Source organism: Serinus canaria, chromosome Z (genome assembly GCF_022539315.1).
Source record: "Serinus canaria isolate serCan28SL12 chromosome Z, serCan2020, whole genome shotgun sequence".
NCBI classification, from domain to species: domain Eukaryota; kingdom Metazoa; phylum Chordata; class Aves; order Passeriformes; family Fringillidae; genus Serinus; species Serinus canaria.
Genome location: NC_066343.1, coordinates 55,216,021 through 55,232,127, shown reverse-complemented (window position 1 = coordinate 55,232,127; position 16,107 = coordinate 55,216,021). Strand labels below are relative to the sequence as shown.

The following is a 16,107-nucleotide window of genomic DNA, read 5'->3' as shown; positions in this document are numbered from 1 at the left end:
TTTCTTCCTGATTACTGCATGGAAATGCTCTTACACCATTCTGTCTAGAACTTAGATTGGGGGGACCACACAGAAGCAGTCATCTATCCCTTCCACCTAATTGTTTGTGGTGAAGGGAAAACAGCCAGACAGGGTGTCAATTCTTGCAGAATGACAGCCTCAACTTAGTAATAGCCTCCTACAATACTCTTGGATTGATGACTGACTGCCTCCAGATGAGGCTTGCAGGACTCATCCAAAGTCCATTGCAGTAAACCTCCACAGAAGAGGACCCAGAAGAGTCCTGGGTTTTAGTTCCAAGTAACAATAAAAAATAATAAAGAAGTCAGGAGAATAATGAAAATCTGTTCAGAATTCTACAGAGTATATGTAAAAATGCTTCTTGTATATCAGACAGCTTCAGATAGAACAGCAAGTATACTCAAGAACAAACAGTTTGGAAAGGGGAGTCAGAGAAAGGAAAAGCCAGTATCTCAGGTAAAAACAGTGCTCATTTCCTCAAGACATAAACTGAAAAAGTGTAACAGAGAATTATAATAGTAGGAGTGGCCCCAGAATCGAATTCTGGTGAAAAAAATGCATTTTTAAAAGACTGGAGGGAATATTTTGTGTCAGGAGTTCTACAGTCACCATGGGTTATGTCAGGTTTAAGGGTAGCAGGAGAAAAGGAGGGAGAAATACTTCTGTTTCAGTGTTCTCATTCTGTCATTATAATACCAGTGGGAAAAAAACAACACTACAAACTGAACAATAATGGGAAATCTGTCAGATTATAACTTAGTGTGAATGTACAGGAGAAAAGGCAATATCTTTACAATGACAGAGAAAACTCTCACGAAACTGTTATTTACTAAGACCTCTCCATCTTTTGATCTGAAGGGCAGTAAAATTTTGTGATCAAGCACAGATAGAAATATCCATACTTTTGAAACAGGCCATTGGTTTTTGAATTCTTATTTGTAAATAGAATAACAAAGAATAACCAAAATTAATTAATACCTAATCAATACATTTAAGGTTCTCTGTACTTTCTTTAACATCTTATTTACAAGAGTAGAGTGTTTATGTTCATTAAACCAGAAACTAGATTTTAATTCAGAAATAAGAAATATTTCATAGGACTTGATCAGAGATTTTCATAGCAAGTTATTTACACTGTGCCAGGTAAGAAAGGAAGCATTTCTTGGTAACAGTTACCCAAGCACCAAGTCTACTGAAATTACTTTCTTCTTTGTATCTAAAAACACTATGGTTTCAGATAAACTTCAGATAAACCTTAAAAGCTCAATGCAAGGACATTTTATTGTTATTATTGACTGGCTGTAAACGAAACAATTCCAAGAAGTACAGAATATTTTTGCTGCCATTAATTTCATTCTTGATCTACATCACTGCTTAGGCTAAAATATTACTTAATAATGTACATGACCATACTCTTGATTTTTCCTTTTCGTAATTTCCTTATTTGCTTATATATGACAAATATTTCCGCTGCCCAGGACAGGATTCTAGCATAACATAGATGTTACTTCAAGAAGACACCTTATATATATTTTGATGCATTGGATGAAGCAAACATTAAGCATACAGAATTCTAGTTACTGTAAGTCAGGGAAGAGACAACTGTACCATGGGTATCAATCTTAAAAGCTGCACTTTTATTTTACTAAATTATCTATGTTAAAAACAAATCTGTGCCTGGTGTGGAATTTCACTGCATCAAGTGTTACAATATTTTTGTTTTTATTACAAGCAGGAGAATGCATGTAGAACAAGTGTTAAGAAACATGACAATAAATTAGAATATAATTTACAAAAGCAAAAATAATAATAAAGTAACAGTGTACCACATTAATACTGAGTATAAAATAATAAGCAACTAATCACAATAATACAAAGGTAATTTCAGTCTGTATATTAAGGATATCTATGTGACATTCACTCCTTTATAAAGTTCCTAACGAAATGGACTATTTTGGATGTATACACCTTGAAGGATTAATCTTAGATTTTTATTTCTGTTTTGATCTTTATATTGCGCAGCGGAAGTACTGGCACCAGGTTTCTGCATCTTGTATTATAGTATTTGATTCTAGGTCTGTCATATTTATAGCCTGCACAAAGACTCCTTTTGTCACCATTTAGGAATATAACATTATTTAGCTTAGATTATATAGATGGCTACAGTGTAGCAGCAGCAATGAACTGTGCTGTTGAAACCAATTATTTTTCTTTGAATTAGGTTTCATATTTCAGTCTTAGTCTGTAGTGTTGCTTAGTTTGCAAATCCATATACATTCTGTATTTTGTTCCCTTTAACAATACAATTCAACATTGCTCCAGGCAGTTCTTTAAATTCCAACCTCAGTGCTGTTATATTGCAGAGTAAACATCAGAATCCCCGGTGTTCTAGCACCAGTAAGAGAGCAAAATGTGTCTCTGGAAGCATTCCTTACAATTTTCATGTTCTAAGTGAGGTAAAAAAAATGGGCCTCTTTTCAATACAGAGAAAACCCTTTTCTCATTAGCTGAAATGACACATTAGCTGATAAAAAAAATCATGCCCTGGAGAAAACTGGACCTTGATACAAAAAGGCCTCTTGCTTAGGGAATGTTGTAACAACCCCTTACCCTTTCATCATACTTCTGATCTAACCAGGGCATGTTAGCACCAAGGTGTTCTGTCAAAAGGATACAGGAAGTCAATTTACTTAACAGACAAGCACTACGTACTGCCCTTAATCTCTGTGGGCACCTCCCAAAAATTTGGGATGTTTTTATCTACTGGTGTCAGTTTTAACAGGAGTTGTTTACATGGTGATGAGAGCAACAGATAACAAGCATATGTGAATACATGCAAGCCAACTGAAAATTAATTCCACTGGTCACAAGTGTACAGAAGTGGAAATACTGGCAAGAGGTAGCAGATGACAGGAATTTGATGGTCGTGAGTATAGACATGGGGTTACACAAAATCCCTTGACAGATTGTCAATATGTTGGGGGAATTTCATAGTATGAGTCCTCTTAACAGTATCTATTGTTCCACGTTAATTCACATTAGTAAGTAGTGTGCAACATATTTGGTTTGTTATTGGTAAAATACATTGGTACACTTCAATCTCATATTTTGAAATTATTTTTCACTGAAAAGATTACTTTTTTTAAAAAAAAGTGCTATTTGAGTTAGAATTTGTAACATATAATTGTTCACAAAATTTTAACTGCTTTACAACAAAGGAGTCATAGTTGGACACACAATCACATTCATGAAGTACCTGTTGCAAAATGCAAATGTTCAAGTACAATATATTATTATAAAGAAATACCTACTTTCCTCAACTCCCTATTGAGACTGTTACTGAAAAGTGAAGGGGAAGAGGAGCATGACAATTAACTTTTTAATGTTATATTCCTGATTGTGACTTGCCTAAGAAGATTGGTTTCACTATTAAAAACGCAAAGAATTTGGTGAATATTAAAAATAGGGTAATATGAATAAGTGGAGCATGGCAGCAAATAGTTAAGGCATCTAGCTTCTAATTTACTGGCATGAGTTTGTTCCAGTCTCATGCTGAAAGCTGCCCCTTGCTTAAATATGGTCCAGCTTCACATAGGTACCTGGCCATTTAGGTGAAGGTGGCAAGAATTCACTACAGCCATCCCTTTTCCAGTGTGCCTTACTCCTGATAGTCCAACAGGCCTCTTTGCTTGAGCATGCTTTTGACCTCTCATTTGAACAGAACCTAGACACCTCCATGAGTCACTTATTCTTTGGTTGCAATCCTTGCCCCTCAGATGCAGTCTCCTGAATAGAACATTCCCACATTCCTTCTCATAAACAATACCTCTGCTATGGTATCAAAGGAGGGAACATCTGGAACCTATTTTAACTTTCAGCTTTGCAAAGGATTGTTGCTATTACACAGTAGGCTTATCTTTTGCATTCAAATTCCCTAGTTTTGTAGAATCAAAGCTAACATGTAAACCAGATCTAGAAGCCCACAAAGTTGCTTCTTCTTTGTGGCTGGTGTTGTAAACAAAAGTGAGCTGGAGTCAAAGTGTAAGTCCTAAACAACTTTTATGGTAGTAGTGAAGGAGCTGGCAATCCAGTCTTCACCACTGCTGGGGCCTGCCTTCCCATGATACTGAAATATGCTCCTTTCAGTGGAGATCTGTTTCACTTGTACCATGGTAAGATGGCTATAAACCTGCAGTGAAGATTTCATTTTGTTTCGTAGCACACTTGTATTTCATGCACCACTGCAATAACTGTTGCACCTCTTAAAACTAAAGTCCCTCATGGTTGTTCTATTTAGTATAGCTTTATATATGGCTCACAGCAGTGTTCAGGAAATATGGATTACTCCAAAGGGAAATAGGTGGAATGAAGGAAAAATACTTTTTTTCTAAAAATTTTCTGCTTATTAAATAACATTTCTAAGCTCATTTTATAATTTAAATTGTGGTGCTGTGTCAAGAGATAAAATAGTTAAGATTTTTAAGCTATGACTTAACTTTTTTTTGATTCATCTTTACTTCCATAGTAAACCAACTCGTAAGAACTACATTTTAAACAGTTTTAAATAGAAATGGATTCAGTGTCATTGCTAAGTCCATAAAAAAAGTTATTTTAATGGTCCATGGATGTAAACAGACTATTGGATTTAGTCAAAAGAACACAAATGTTCCACAGTAAGCTATTCTATATGTGTTGTGTGAATCTTTCAAATTTGGGATCCCCTCATACTGTGTCCAGCACTTTGGATTAATAAATCCCACTTCACAGAAGTTAAAATAATATTGAAATCCTGTCAGCTGGGGCTGACCAGTGGTTATGTTTTCCACAGGGTAATGCATTTGCAAGGACGTCAATCTTATTCCACTGTGTGCTCTCTTCGATGGACACTCTTCCACAATGATAATAACAAGGCACATTCTTCTGCTTCCTGTGGGTCAGTGTCCTTGGCAGGTCTTGCAGCACATCTGTCTGAAGTATGCTCGACTGCAGAATTTGAACTTCAGCACCAGTGGGCAATAGGCCACTTTGTTCACATCTTTGCACTCTAATGATTAAGAACATTAAAGACAAAAGAGTCAGATATATAAATTAAAGTACAAAGAAAATTTGATGTTTAACATGCTTCTCATCTATCCATCTATCTTACTTTCTTTATAACTACTCTTTCTAGTACAGTCTAGTACATATATTATTGCAAATTTTAAAAGCCATAAAAATATTTGCAGGGTTTTCAGACATTTAGAAGTGCGCAGTCTTTGCCTTGGAAGAACTATCATTTATTGGGATAAGTTAGAACATGTGAGTCTTTTATTTTACATTACTTTTAACTTCCTTCTCAGGAGTTATTTTATTCATCCATGAGAGGTTATCATTATGATGATTCACACTATTTGATACCACACCTGTGCATTTGTAAAAATCCTTAAAAGAGAATGAGCATTTCAGCTAACAGGGATGGAGAATATTACACAAGTGTTACGAATGATGGTACCAACAGGGTGTGTTCAGTGACCGAACTGAATGGTGGATTATGCTTTAGGCATGGCCCCACACATCCACAATTTATTTTTTGCTAGAAGGAAAGCCAATTTTATGCCTGTAATAGGCATAAAAGCTTTTTCTCAAAGTTGTGTATTCCTATATGCTGGGCTTACTGCCTCAGCTGCCCTGTTGCACTGGCAAGTAGCTTTCCCAGGAAAGGAGAACAGAGCTCAACCCCCTGGAGGAGGGTTTCATTCTTTTGCATATAAAGTGACTTTGTAAGTACATTACAGGAGCTGGAATATGCTGTTGTTCTCCTCTGGCTCTTGTAGAAAGAAAATGGGAATGGGGAACAGAACAGTTTGATCCGTGCTCTGTTCTTATCCTGATACAGCTTGAGAAAGAGCTACATCTGAGAATTCAGTGACACACTCAGGTTCTACAGCTCTCCAGACTCCATATAATCTCCCCGTCCCACAGCATGATTCTTGCTGTGGGACAGGGTGTTACAGATAGTGGATTAACACTTGCAAGCATATTGTAGTACCAAATTGAGTGCAGATGAGAATTTTTAGTATTTGAACCTAGTGAGGCTAAACTTCCAGGTCTGACAAGTATTGCTGATAATATGCACGCTTTTAGCTAAGCAAAAAGTGGTTAGGAAATTATTTAAACTTTCATTTCATTACCACAGACATAGCACTTTCATTGCAATTCTTTCACTCCACCTACATGATGTTTGACATACTTCTTTTCAAATTTTTTAATTCTTAATGGATACATAATTGAGTGACAGGAAAAAAGAGATTGTGAGTAGCTGGTTGAAACAGATATATTTCTCTACCAGCAACCACACATGGTCACTGTATTTGACTGACTTTCAAAAACTCTTCACAAAAGAGGTCAAGTCTCTTCCAGAAATATTTCAGATACTCATGTTCATGAAGACTGGGAATATAAGAGAGATAAATTATGAATTATAAATGAAGTGAAAAATAAAAAGGTTCACTTGATCTGCACAAGACATAAAAAGTTCACTCAATTGCAAAAATAACCCTCAAACACACTATGTTTAGTTAAATACAAGTAAAGCCACTAACTTAGTTTTTGCTAAAAGTAGGATTTCAAATTATTCTTTTACATGTTTCTTATATGTTATTTTCCTCTTGAGTAAAACTGGACCCTGTTCAGCTGATGCCATTTGGACAGCAATGAGAGATATTCTTGAAGTTCCCCAAAATTTCTGGCTTAGAAATCAATTTTGAAATAGATAATGGTGGCTGATGAAGTAACCTATTCTTCATAGGACTGTGGCTGAATGGAAAAGTTTTAGCAAAGTTCTTTTTGTTTTTAGTAACAAGTGTTAATGAGTTTCAGTAAGCTCCATGCACAAGCTCTGCCTTGCTGAACTTTGTGGCTAGATCCAGCAATATTATGATATTAACTACCATTTTACATTTAAAAAAAAAATCACAAAATGTCACTGTATCTCCAGTTAAAGAAATTGCAAAGATGTATCCTATAAAATACAAGAAAAACTGAAATTACATAAAAATAGACAAAAAAATTATAAAAACTGAAATTACATAAAAATAGACATTTTTTCAGGTAAACTTTTGGATGGGCTTTAGCAATCTAGGTTCAGCAGACATATATGTATTTAGGAGAATAGAATAATTCTGAATAGGTTTCAAGTGGTGTGGCAGATGATGACTGTAGGTCACTTCCAGCAGAAAATGCAACATTATCCTCATCAGTGATAGCCCATAAAAACCACTTTTAAAATATTACAAATCACCAATGAAAAGTTTGAAAACCCCAGAGGTAAAGCACATGTAAAATATGAGAAGATTCAATGTAACTTTCTTTTAGTATTTCTGTATCCCCAAAATTTTGCCTCTTGTTTTATGCAAACAACCTGTACTTTCCCAAAGAAAAATTTTCTAAGCTTCACCAACATGATCATTACACTATGGAGTGGCTCAAGCTTCCTCAAAACCCTGTATGATTTTATGTTTGGGTAGTAAAATTAAATTGCTAAGAAATTGTTGAACAGGCTCCAGAGTGTGCAAGCACAGGTGTTTAGCAAACAAAGAGAATCACGTTTGCTGGGATTTGAAACAGGAAGAGAGCCCCCCAGATAATCTGACTCTGCTGGAAACCAGCATGCTGCTGCTGAAGTTGCTTTTGCCCCGCAATGGAGCCCAAAGCATGAGGCAGTGCTACGAGGTGGCACGTGGACAAAGTCCTGTGTGTGGGCAGGTATGCTCTGCTACACACGTGCACTCTGAGGTGGACAAACCCTCTCTCTGAGAGACCTGATTTCTTCCTTGAAACCCAAATACTGATAGTCAGATCACATCCCACTGTACCTGTGGAGTGACAGAAGTAAGAGAGAGGCACAGCATGCCTCACTCACAAATATAGTCACGACAAAATATCATAGCTCCAAACTTTTTCACAGAAAATACCTACTTTTCCAAAAATAGTTGTGTTCTTTAGGATTAGTTAGCCCTTGAAACCTTTTCATCATCTCCAGGATGGTGAAAAAGATAAGCCTCACTGTTTAAAGGCTGACACTTTACTGAACTAAGAGATGTTAGCTCCTCTTGTGTCTAAAAGGACTTTTTTAAAGCGGAAAATGTGTCAAACCTGCACATTATTCTGCAAATTCTGTTTGTGCTTCTCCTATTCACTATTCAAGAGCAGCTGTAAAAAATTTATAACCGAGAATATATATATATATAAGAAATACTTGTACAAGTATTGAAAAAATATCTTGAAGATAGAATTTTTGCCTAATTTTGAGATAGAGCAGCCTTAGTATTTCACAGATTGCAGCAAAATTCTCCTGAAATGATCTAAGCAGTTTAAACTGTTAAATGAATGTTGAGATAAATATCTCCTACAGTGTGAGACATAAACAGAAATGGGATGCTAAGTGGCAATGTGTTGGGAACCATGTCTTTCAGAAAATACTGTGCTATATCTTTTTCCTTTTGATTCTTCCTAATTGTGCTAATGAGCCTGGGTAGTCAGTAAGGAGCTGGCTTGCACCTGGCTCTCTCAAAGTGCAAGCCAAAAAGCTGACAACCATCTGGAATACAGTATAAGTGTTTTTCAATATTTTCTATTTGTGGATCCCAAAAATTTTCTAGGGAAGATGTGGGTCCCTAAAAGCACAATTACCAGACAATTAACAGACACACTGTAAGAAGCTAGCCTGCACAGTTCTACTGAAGGGAAGTTCAGGCCACTCAGGGTACAGAGATCACACACAGAAAACCCCCAATTGCATTCTTCTATAAGAGAATAGCATATTTTCTGATAATACTGAAGAATTACTAGTGTAATTACTATAGATAACAATATGACCTTGTCATCTAGAAACTAAGAGGAGACTTTATTACCTTCCTTATTTTGGACTGAAATCAACATCTGTGTTTGGAAATAAAATAACATGTAGGCTGTGAGACTTAAAAGACAGAAAGCTTCCTAGATTGATAATTATCACTTAAAGATTTCTTGAGAGTACTAAACAGAAATAATGCAAATTTTACCAAAAATAGTGAATTTCAGTGTTCATATATTGAAGTATAAGTGTATTTCTGGGACAATTTTGGTATGCTGCCATTTCATCACAGACATCTCTATTTGCCAGACTTTCATAACAATTTTGAATCTATGGCTTGGACAGTGATGGGTAGAGAAGGCATTGAATGGACCACCAAATCTGATAGACTGCAGGACAAACTTGCCTTTAAAAAAATTTAATCAGAGCATTTGTTCCACATAAACAGGACATTAAACCCCAATGCAGAAGGAGATTCTGTAAAAATACTCAGTTATAAACTGCACAGAGATTAGTTATATCAAAACTAGCAGTGCTAGCAAACATTGTGGTCATGTACTCAAAATTTGGGGAATATAAAAATTTTGGGAATAAGTGTTTTACAATGACTGCTGTGTAGTCTCTTGATAGTTTGGAGAATTTTCTATTCCTTTTCCCCTTCCACACAAAATGAATTGTACTTATCTCATGAGCAACTATTTTCAATTTTATAATCAATGAGGAAACATAGCTTTTACTGCCTAGAGTTCCAAGTCTACTGTGAAGTTCATATTTCCTAACAGCTTGGCCTAGGCCATTTACACATTCAGATCTGAAGTATTAAATAAATATGAATAAGCTTAGTTTCGCACTATTATCTCATATATCAACTACCAAAAATACATTCTGATGAAGTCAGTTAGTAGTCTGATTAAACTGGACTGCATAATGAAAAAAATACTGTAATTATTTTGAACAGGCATTATATATAAAAAAAACCCCTAAAAGTTAGTTAGAAGTGAAAGGATGTCAAAGTGTAGGAACAGACTTGTTCTTTCAAGAACCATGTAGCATGAAGTCTATGGTCCCAGTCTTCCAATAAACAGGGAATTTACTATTTTTTGCCACTACATTGTTGTGTTTAACACTGATTAGGCAGGTAGAAGGTCAGTAGATGAAAAGTGTATCATGCTCCCCCTGCTATTATGAGCATTTCCATTGAACCAATAAAGAGATTAGAAAATCAAAGACACAAACAATAGTATTTTGTCCATTACTTAGGCTATATATTTTAAGGGTATTTTTTTAAACAAACAATGTGTATTTAGGTTTTCATTGACTTTACCATTGAGCTACAATGACTAGGCAGAAAATAATTTTTAAAAAGTCATTAATATCCTGAGAGATTATGTCATCTAGACTTTTACCAAGACAGCAATGCTGAGTATGTCACTTTATTCTTTTCAGAATAAATTATATTAAGATGGCAGACTTACCCTCTGTGTTGGAAATGGGAGTACTGTCACATTTACTTTCACACTGCTGCATTGATGGCGGTCTGAGAGTTTCTGGACACTCACTGGATGCTTGTCCAGTATATGACAGGCACTGTACTGTTCTCATCTGTTGCCCAAGACCACACTGTGCAGAACACTAAAGAAGGAGAAAAAAAATTTAAAACCATGCATCCACATTTTAAATACAAAATAAAGTAGCAGGAAGAAATCAGAAACACTTCACATCCACAAATTTTCAAGAAGACAAGCATGTGAAGATGCTTGATTAATAGAGAAAATAATTATCATAATATGTTCCAGAATTTTTTACAGTACTTGTCTTTCAAAGAAAAGAAGATGCAATGCAATATTGAGTCCCTGAAAAGTTCAGATTTGAGATATTAGAATATAATTTACTCAATTTCATGTATCATACTGACACTTTAGAATAAAGAAGAAAAACTAAAGAAAACAAGAATCCAAATCTTCTACAGGACTTTTTTTTAAGGGAAAAGTAAACATCTTCCAAACAAATAGGCTTTGCTGTTTCAAAATATTTTTAATTTCTGTAACTAAATAGTTACAATTTTAGTACAATATTAGTTAAATATAAAAGTGTATTTGAAGAATCACCATGAAAAAAAGCCAACTAGACTGTAATATTACAAATTATTTTCCACTGGGTAATTAAAATAAAATGTTTCATTTTCGTTAGAGGAAAATTGCTCAGCAAACAGAAAATCATTCATTTAATATTCTAAAAGCAGGCCATGGATCACAAATGAGATGCAAAAACATAAAGAAAGAAGGAAACTTAGTAAATCATATTTTGAAGCACTGCATAATGGTGGCATTATTCAGCCTGTCCTGGAGTAATTTAGCTGGTGTGGTTTTGTTCAGAGACAGATACATACACAGATCTGCTACTACAATAGGAAATGGCTTTATATTTCCATCATGTTTCTCAAGGAAGTTACCCGCGTTTTAAAAATAGTATACCCTGCAACACTGCTGTATCTCCAAAATACTCTAAAATAGTAAGGACTTCTTTTTCTTTAAAGTGCATGTAGAAACTCATCCAGTAGAAACTAGATTGCTCTCAGACAAACATCATGAAGATCATGTTTCAATCTGACACAAAAGGGGAGAATCTTTTTGTTTCACTCAGCCATAGGAACCATTTCTTATCTATCTCCAGGGACATCTTAGGCCACGAGGTGCTAATGTGGGAGACTAACAGCAATGAAGACTTGCACAAGCTGTCTCACCTGTCCCCAGTCTCCAGCAACCCAGCGAGGAGGAGGACATCGGCCTAAGCTACAGCGGATGCGCACTGGCGGCTTGTTCTCATCTTGGCATTGTGCAGCTGGGAAGGTTTTTAGAAGATCACTGCTTTTGCACAGGACAATTCGGTGTTTGAATCCTGGGCCACACTTTGGTGTGCACTGAAAAAACAGTTATGTAAATAAATAATTAAAATCTCAGTAAAACACCAATGGAACTCTCAGAACTGCTATTTGTGAAGCAGGACATGATGATTTATGATCTTACAATTCAACTATAATCACAATACAGTAATAAAAATTTTTAAATGTTTAGAAACACAAACAAGCTGACTGAAGATTGTTTCATTATGTACAAGTTTTTCTAAGTTTTAAATTTCCTTTGCTGTTTATATTTAGGCTACAATGTTACTATTTATGTCAGGCCTAAGAAAAACACTGTAAAGTAGAAAGGTCTGCCACTTGTAATATTATTATGAAACCAATTTCAGTGTTTCAATAATTAAATTAAATCAGTCTGATCTTAATCTGTTCCCCTTAGTACAGTCTTCATCCACTTCACTGTATCCACAGACAATGAATACATTTTTCATCAATACAAAAAAGGAAAGAGAAATGCTGGATTTGACTTCATAGAAAATGCTGGATTTGACTTCATAGAAACCACATCATTCAGATATATCAAAATATGATACCCTCTCCTACAGCATATGCTTTCCTCTCCTTTCCTATTTAAATTTTAACTCTTATTTCATGAGTTTTCCCTCCTTTTATCACTCTTGTGCTATTCTGACAGAAAGCAGACAATAAATACAGCCGCTTGAAAAAGGCCTGATGATCACTGCTTTATGTCATCTTCCTTCACCATGGTGCCACTGACATTCTCTTTCCTTTTAGCTACAGACCATTAACTGTCATACACAGTAGCTCAATGCATAATGAGGAAGAGATGAGTGCTAGCAAAATTAAAACTCAAGAACTTTCCCAAATCAGTCTCTTTTTAACATGAGATACTGTAAGTACGGTTTTAGAATCCTTTATTGGCATGTTAACATTTATCCCAAAAGCATATCTGCAGTATTTTGGATCAGAATCAGTTTTTGACAGCATAAACTTTATATGCAGAATAGCTAACCTGTTCAAGACTAGAACTGCCTTTAATATCGTCTCTAATGTTGTAGAGACACAACATTATTTGGGGAACAACATTATGTGGAACTGGAGTAATATTCAAGAGATGACATACCAAAGGCTTTCCACATATCCAAAACAACTCACTCTTGAGTGAGGCAAACTTAATTGTTTTATGCCTAATCCTGAAGCATCTTTGAGTAATTTATAGAAATTTTATAACAGTTCCACAGTATTATGTAAGAATATACCCTATGAATATGTAAAATTTTATATCTCTATCTACATATACCTTAGAACAAGAAGAAAATCTCCAAAGGGAGGCACCAAAACCAAGTCCATATATAATTAAAAGGATTATTCCAAATGTTATCTCCACTTGGATTTAGGATCTTAAACTGGGCTGCATAAAGATGAGTCTTGCATTTGAAGTTTATAATCCAGAATGCAAAATGGTTTTATAATCTCTTTCCTTAAAACATAACCTTTTCTACCCTATTTAATCTTCTTCTACCAAGGTACAGCCTCTTTATCTACAGTATCTCAGCATGCAGAATTTTGATACAGAATAAACAGTTTCAAAGGTCTTTATACTTCAACACCAAATCTTGTGCACACTGCCTACTAGAAAGATGAAGGAGGGAAGTAGGAGAAGATCTCTGGTAGAATTACACAAATAATACTAATGATAAAGAGAGACCAAAACCCAATGACAGTTAGTATGTGAGGTCTTTGAAATCATGATCATGACTGATCAGTTGGGGGTCCAAATTCCAAGGAGTGTTATGAGTACATTCTCCTACATGTATTTCATGCAAAACACATGACTTTTTAAGTAGGATGTAGAAGTATGTGCCCCTTCCCAGCTGAGTACTTAAAAATCACATCAGTCTGTCAAAACAAACAGAAAAGTGACAATGTTGAAAGGACTGTGTCAAAATGTCAAAATGCATGGGTTTATGAGGTTTCATAACCTATAGAGGATGTTAGCAAACAAGCAACAAAGACTAAACTTCGAGTTTAGGAGCATCTTCCTTCTAGTACTAACTGAAGATAATATCTTGAATCTATATGTAAGATGCCATCTGAGAAAGACCTTCCAGCTACTTGTACCAGAAGAAAACAACACTCTCTTTTGTGGAGTTATAGCAAAAATTCTACCAAGATGGACTACACTGGATCCCAGAAATGAAGTAAAAGAAGGAAATAGGTTGCCTTCAGTAATTCTGAATCACTAAATATAATAAACTCTAGTAAAATTCAACGAAAAGACTGTATGCTTCCAAAGAAAATGAAAAGAAAATATCCAGATAAGCCAAACAAGGAAAAATTCTCTTCCATTACTAAATGCTTCTAGAATTTCTGACTGCCTTTGTGGGAGTCATGAAGGCAAGTTATATGTGCTTGTCTGATAAGGCTCTCTCCAAAAAACCCTTAGAATATTTTTCTGCTTTTTTTAAATAATTATCCTGAAAAATAAAAAAGGAGTAGTTTAGAGGGGTAGATTAATTCTGTCAAAGCTCAACTATCACAGTGTGTGAAAAACCTTACGGCACTAGCTAAGAATTATTACTTTCCAGTGGGAAAGACATGCTTAGTTTTCATTTCAATTTGAAAAAAACAGGCTTACATTCTCCTAAGGACTTCATCTAACCAGTATGTTTACAAAATGTTTCTGTTTCTCTGACCAAAAGAATACATAATTTATTGTAAATAATCACTGAAAATTTAAAAAACATGTAATTATATTGAATGTCAACAAGTATATAAGCAGATAAAACAGTTCTGTAATTGTTTTGTTTGTAATATGCATTGTTTTGAGTATGAAAAGAAAACTTCATATCTTGCATTCCAGAGAAAATTAGCAAGGTTTGCCATTGGTTTAAATGGGAGGAATATTCAACTCTTCATTTTTTTAAGTTCACTCTTGTTTTCCTTTTCATGTTTCTGTCAGAAATTCATATAAACACACATATAAAAATGTTTATATTTATAGTACTATAAGGATTTTAATATATTATATCATATTTCTGGAAAACATTAACAGAAAAAAAAAAACAACTTTTCTCATTATATTAAAATGGCATCATCATTCAAGAGAGTCTACCAAGCTACACAATTAAAATTCATACCAGAAAGAAGCCTGGTACTTTTTCACAACCCTGATTAATTATCACAACTAGAAATTTAGCGGAGTTTGAATCTTTATATTGGAATGATTTTGTTCAAAATCATTACATGATCTTGCTGCATAAAAGCCTAGACATGATAATAGAATGAAAAACTACTTCAGGTAATGTGACACCTGTGGGAGAGACGGAGCTAATTTAGGGTATAGTGACACTGTAGGTTACAGCATTTTCATAAGAGTCAGGAAACAAAACAATGGCACAGGTGAAACGTCCTCTGGGAAATTTTCCTATTAATCCTTTTCTTAGCCATCCCTGACAGAAAATTCAGTGGTCAGAGGTCCTGCCTCTGCTATTAGCAATGAGCTAACACAGTGAAATCTTACCTCAGACCAGTCCAGAGCAACCCACTGTGGAGGGCAGGACTGGTTGTTGCAGGGCTCTTTCTCTACAGGCCGGTGTGTTAAACAGTTGGCAGCATCCAGCGTCTCCTCCTCAGAAGGCCCAATCTTTCTGATGCAGAGAACTGTCCGTGAACGCATTCCTCCATCACAGGTCTTACTGCACTCTGACCAATCTCCTATAAACCATCTGGATAGAAAATGTTAGGAGGCTAGAAAATACATTTCAGAAACAGAGTTGATAACTACACAAACCAAGAATGCAAACAGTTTAAATCACTAAACCAAAGTAATTTTTAACAATACACACATTCATGGTGAAATAAAGTAGAAATTTATGGGTCTTTTTACTAAATATTTTAATTTATGCCTCACTGCAATAATATCTTCCAATAATAACACTATTTTGTATGTTTGAGAGCAGCAATTTCCCTCCTAGCCTATAGTAGTTAGAAAGGAGTGTTTGAGCCTGACAAAACTGAAGCTATTTATGTAGGTTTGTATTGGACTTGGCTGAAATAATTTCTGTGAAAGTGGTTTGCAACTGGAAATGTTTGGGAACTATTGCTGAAAGTTACATCACAAGTTAAAAGCCAAGATGTTTGCCTCTTTAGTATCATTGCAATAAAATAATTTGATCTCAAAATTGGGCTTTTTGGGAGTTAATTCTCATCTGATTACGAGACATTTGTAAACTTTTTAATAAAAGGCTACACTGAAATGTAAAATATTCCTATTTTTTAAACTGAAGCAAACACTAGTAAGACATGAATTCATCTCATGAAAACAATCATCTCAACAAACTCCTTTAAAATTTAAAGAATTGCGCTATAG

The 16,107-nt window shown here is 35.1% G+C and overlaps 1 protein-coding gene across 1 annotated transcript in view; it reads right to left on the bottom strand.

The window, feature by feature from the left end:
• Positions 1 to 1,635: 1,635 nt before the first annotated feature.
• ADAMTS6 (ADAM metallopeptidase with thrombospondin type 1 motif 6) overlaps positions 1,636 to 16,107 on the bottom strand; it is a 146,515-nt gene continuing 132,043 nt past the window's right edge. Inside the window, exons 22-25 of the mRNA XM_018923209.3 lie at positions 15,259 to 15,463; positions 11,598 to 11,774; positions 10,330 to 10,486; positions 1,636 to 5,065 (exon numbers count right to left, since the gene is read on the bottom strand). Of these exons, the coding sequence (XP_018778754.2) occupies positions 4,956 to 5,065; positions 10,330 to 10,486; positions 11,598 to 11,774; positions 15,259 to 15,463 (649 nt within the window). The 3' untranslated portion in view covers positions 1,636 to 4,955. The remainder of the gene's footprint in view (positions 5,066 to 10,329; positions 10,487 to 11,597; positions 11,775 to 15,258; positions 15,464 to 16,107) is intronic.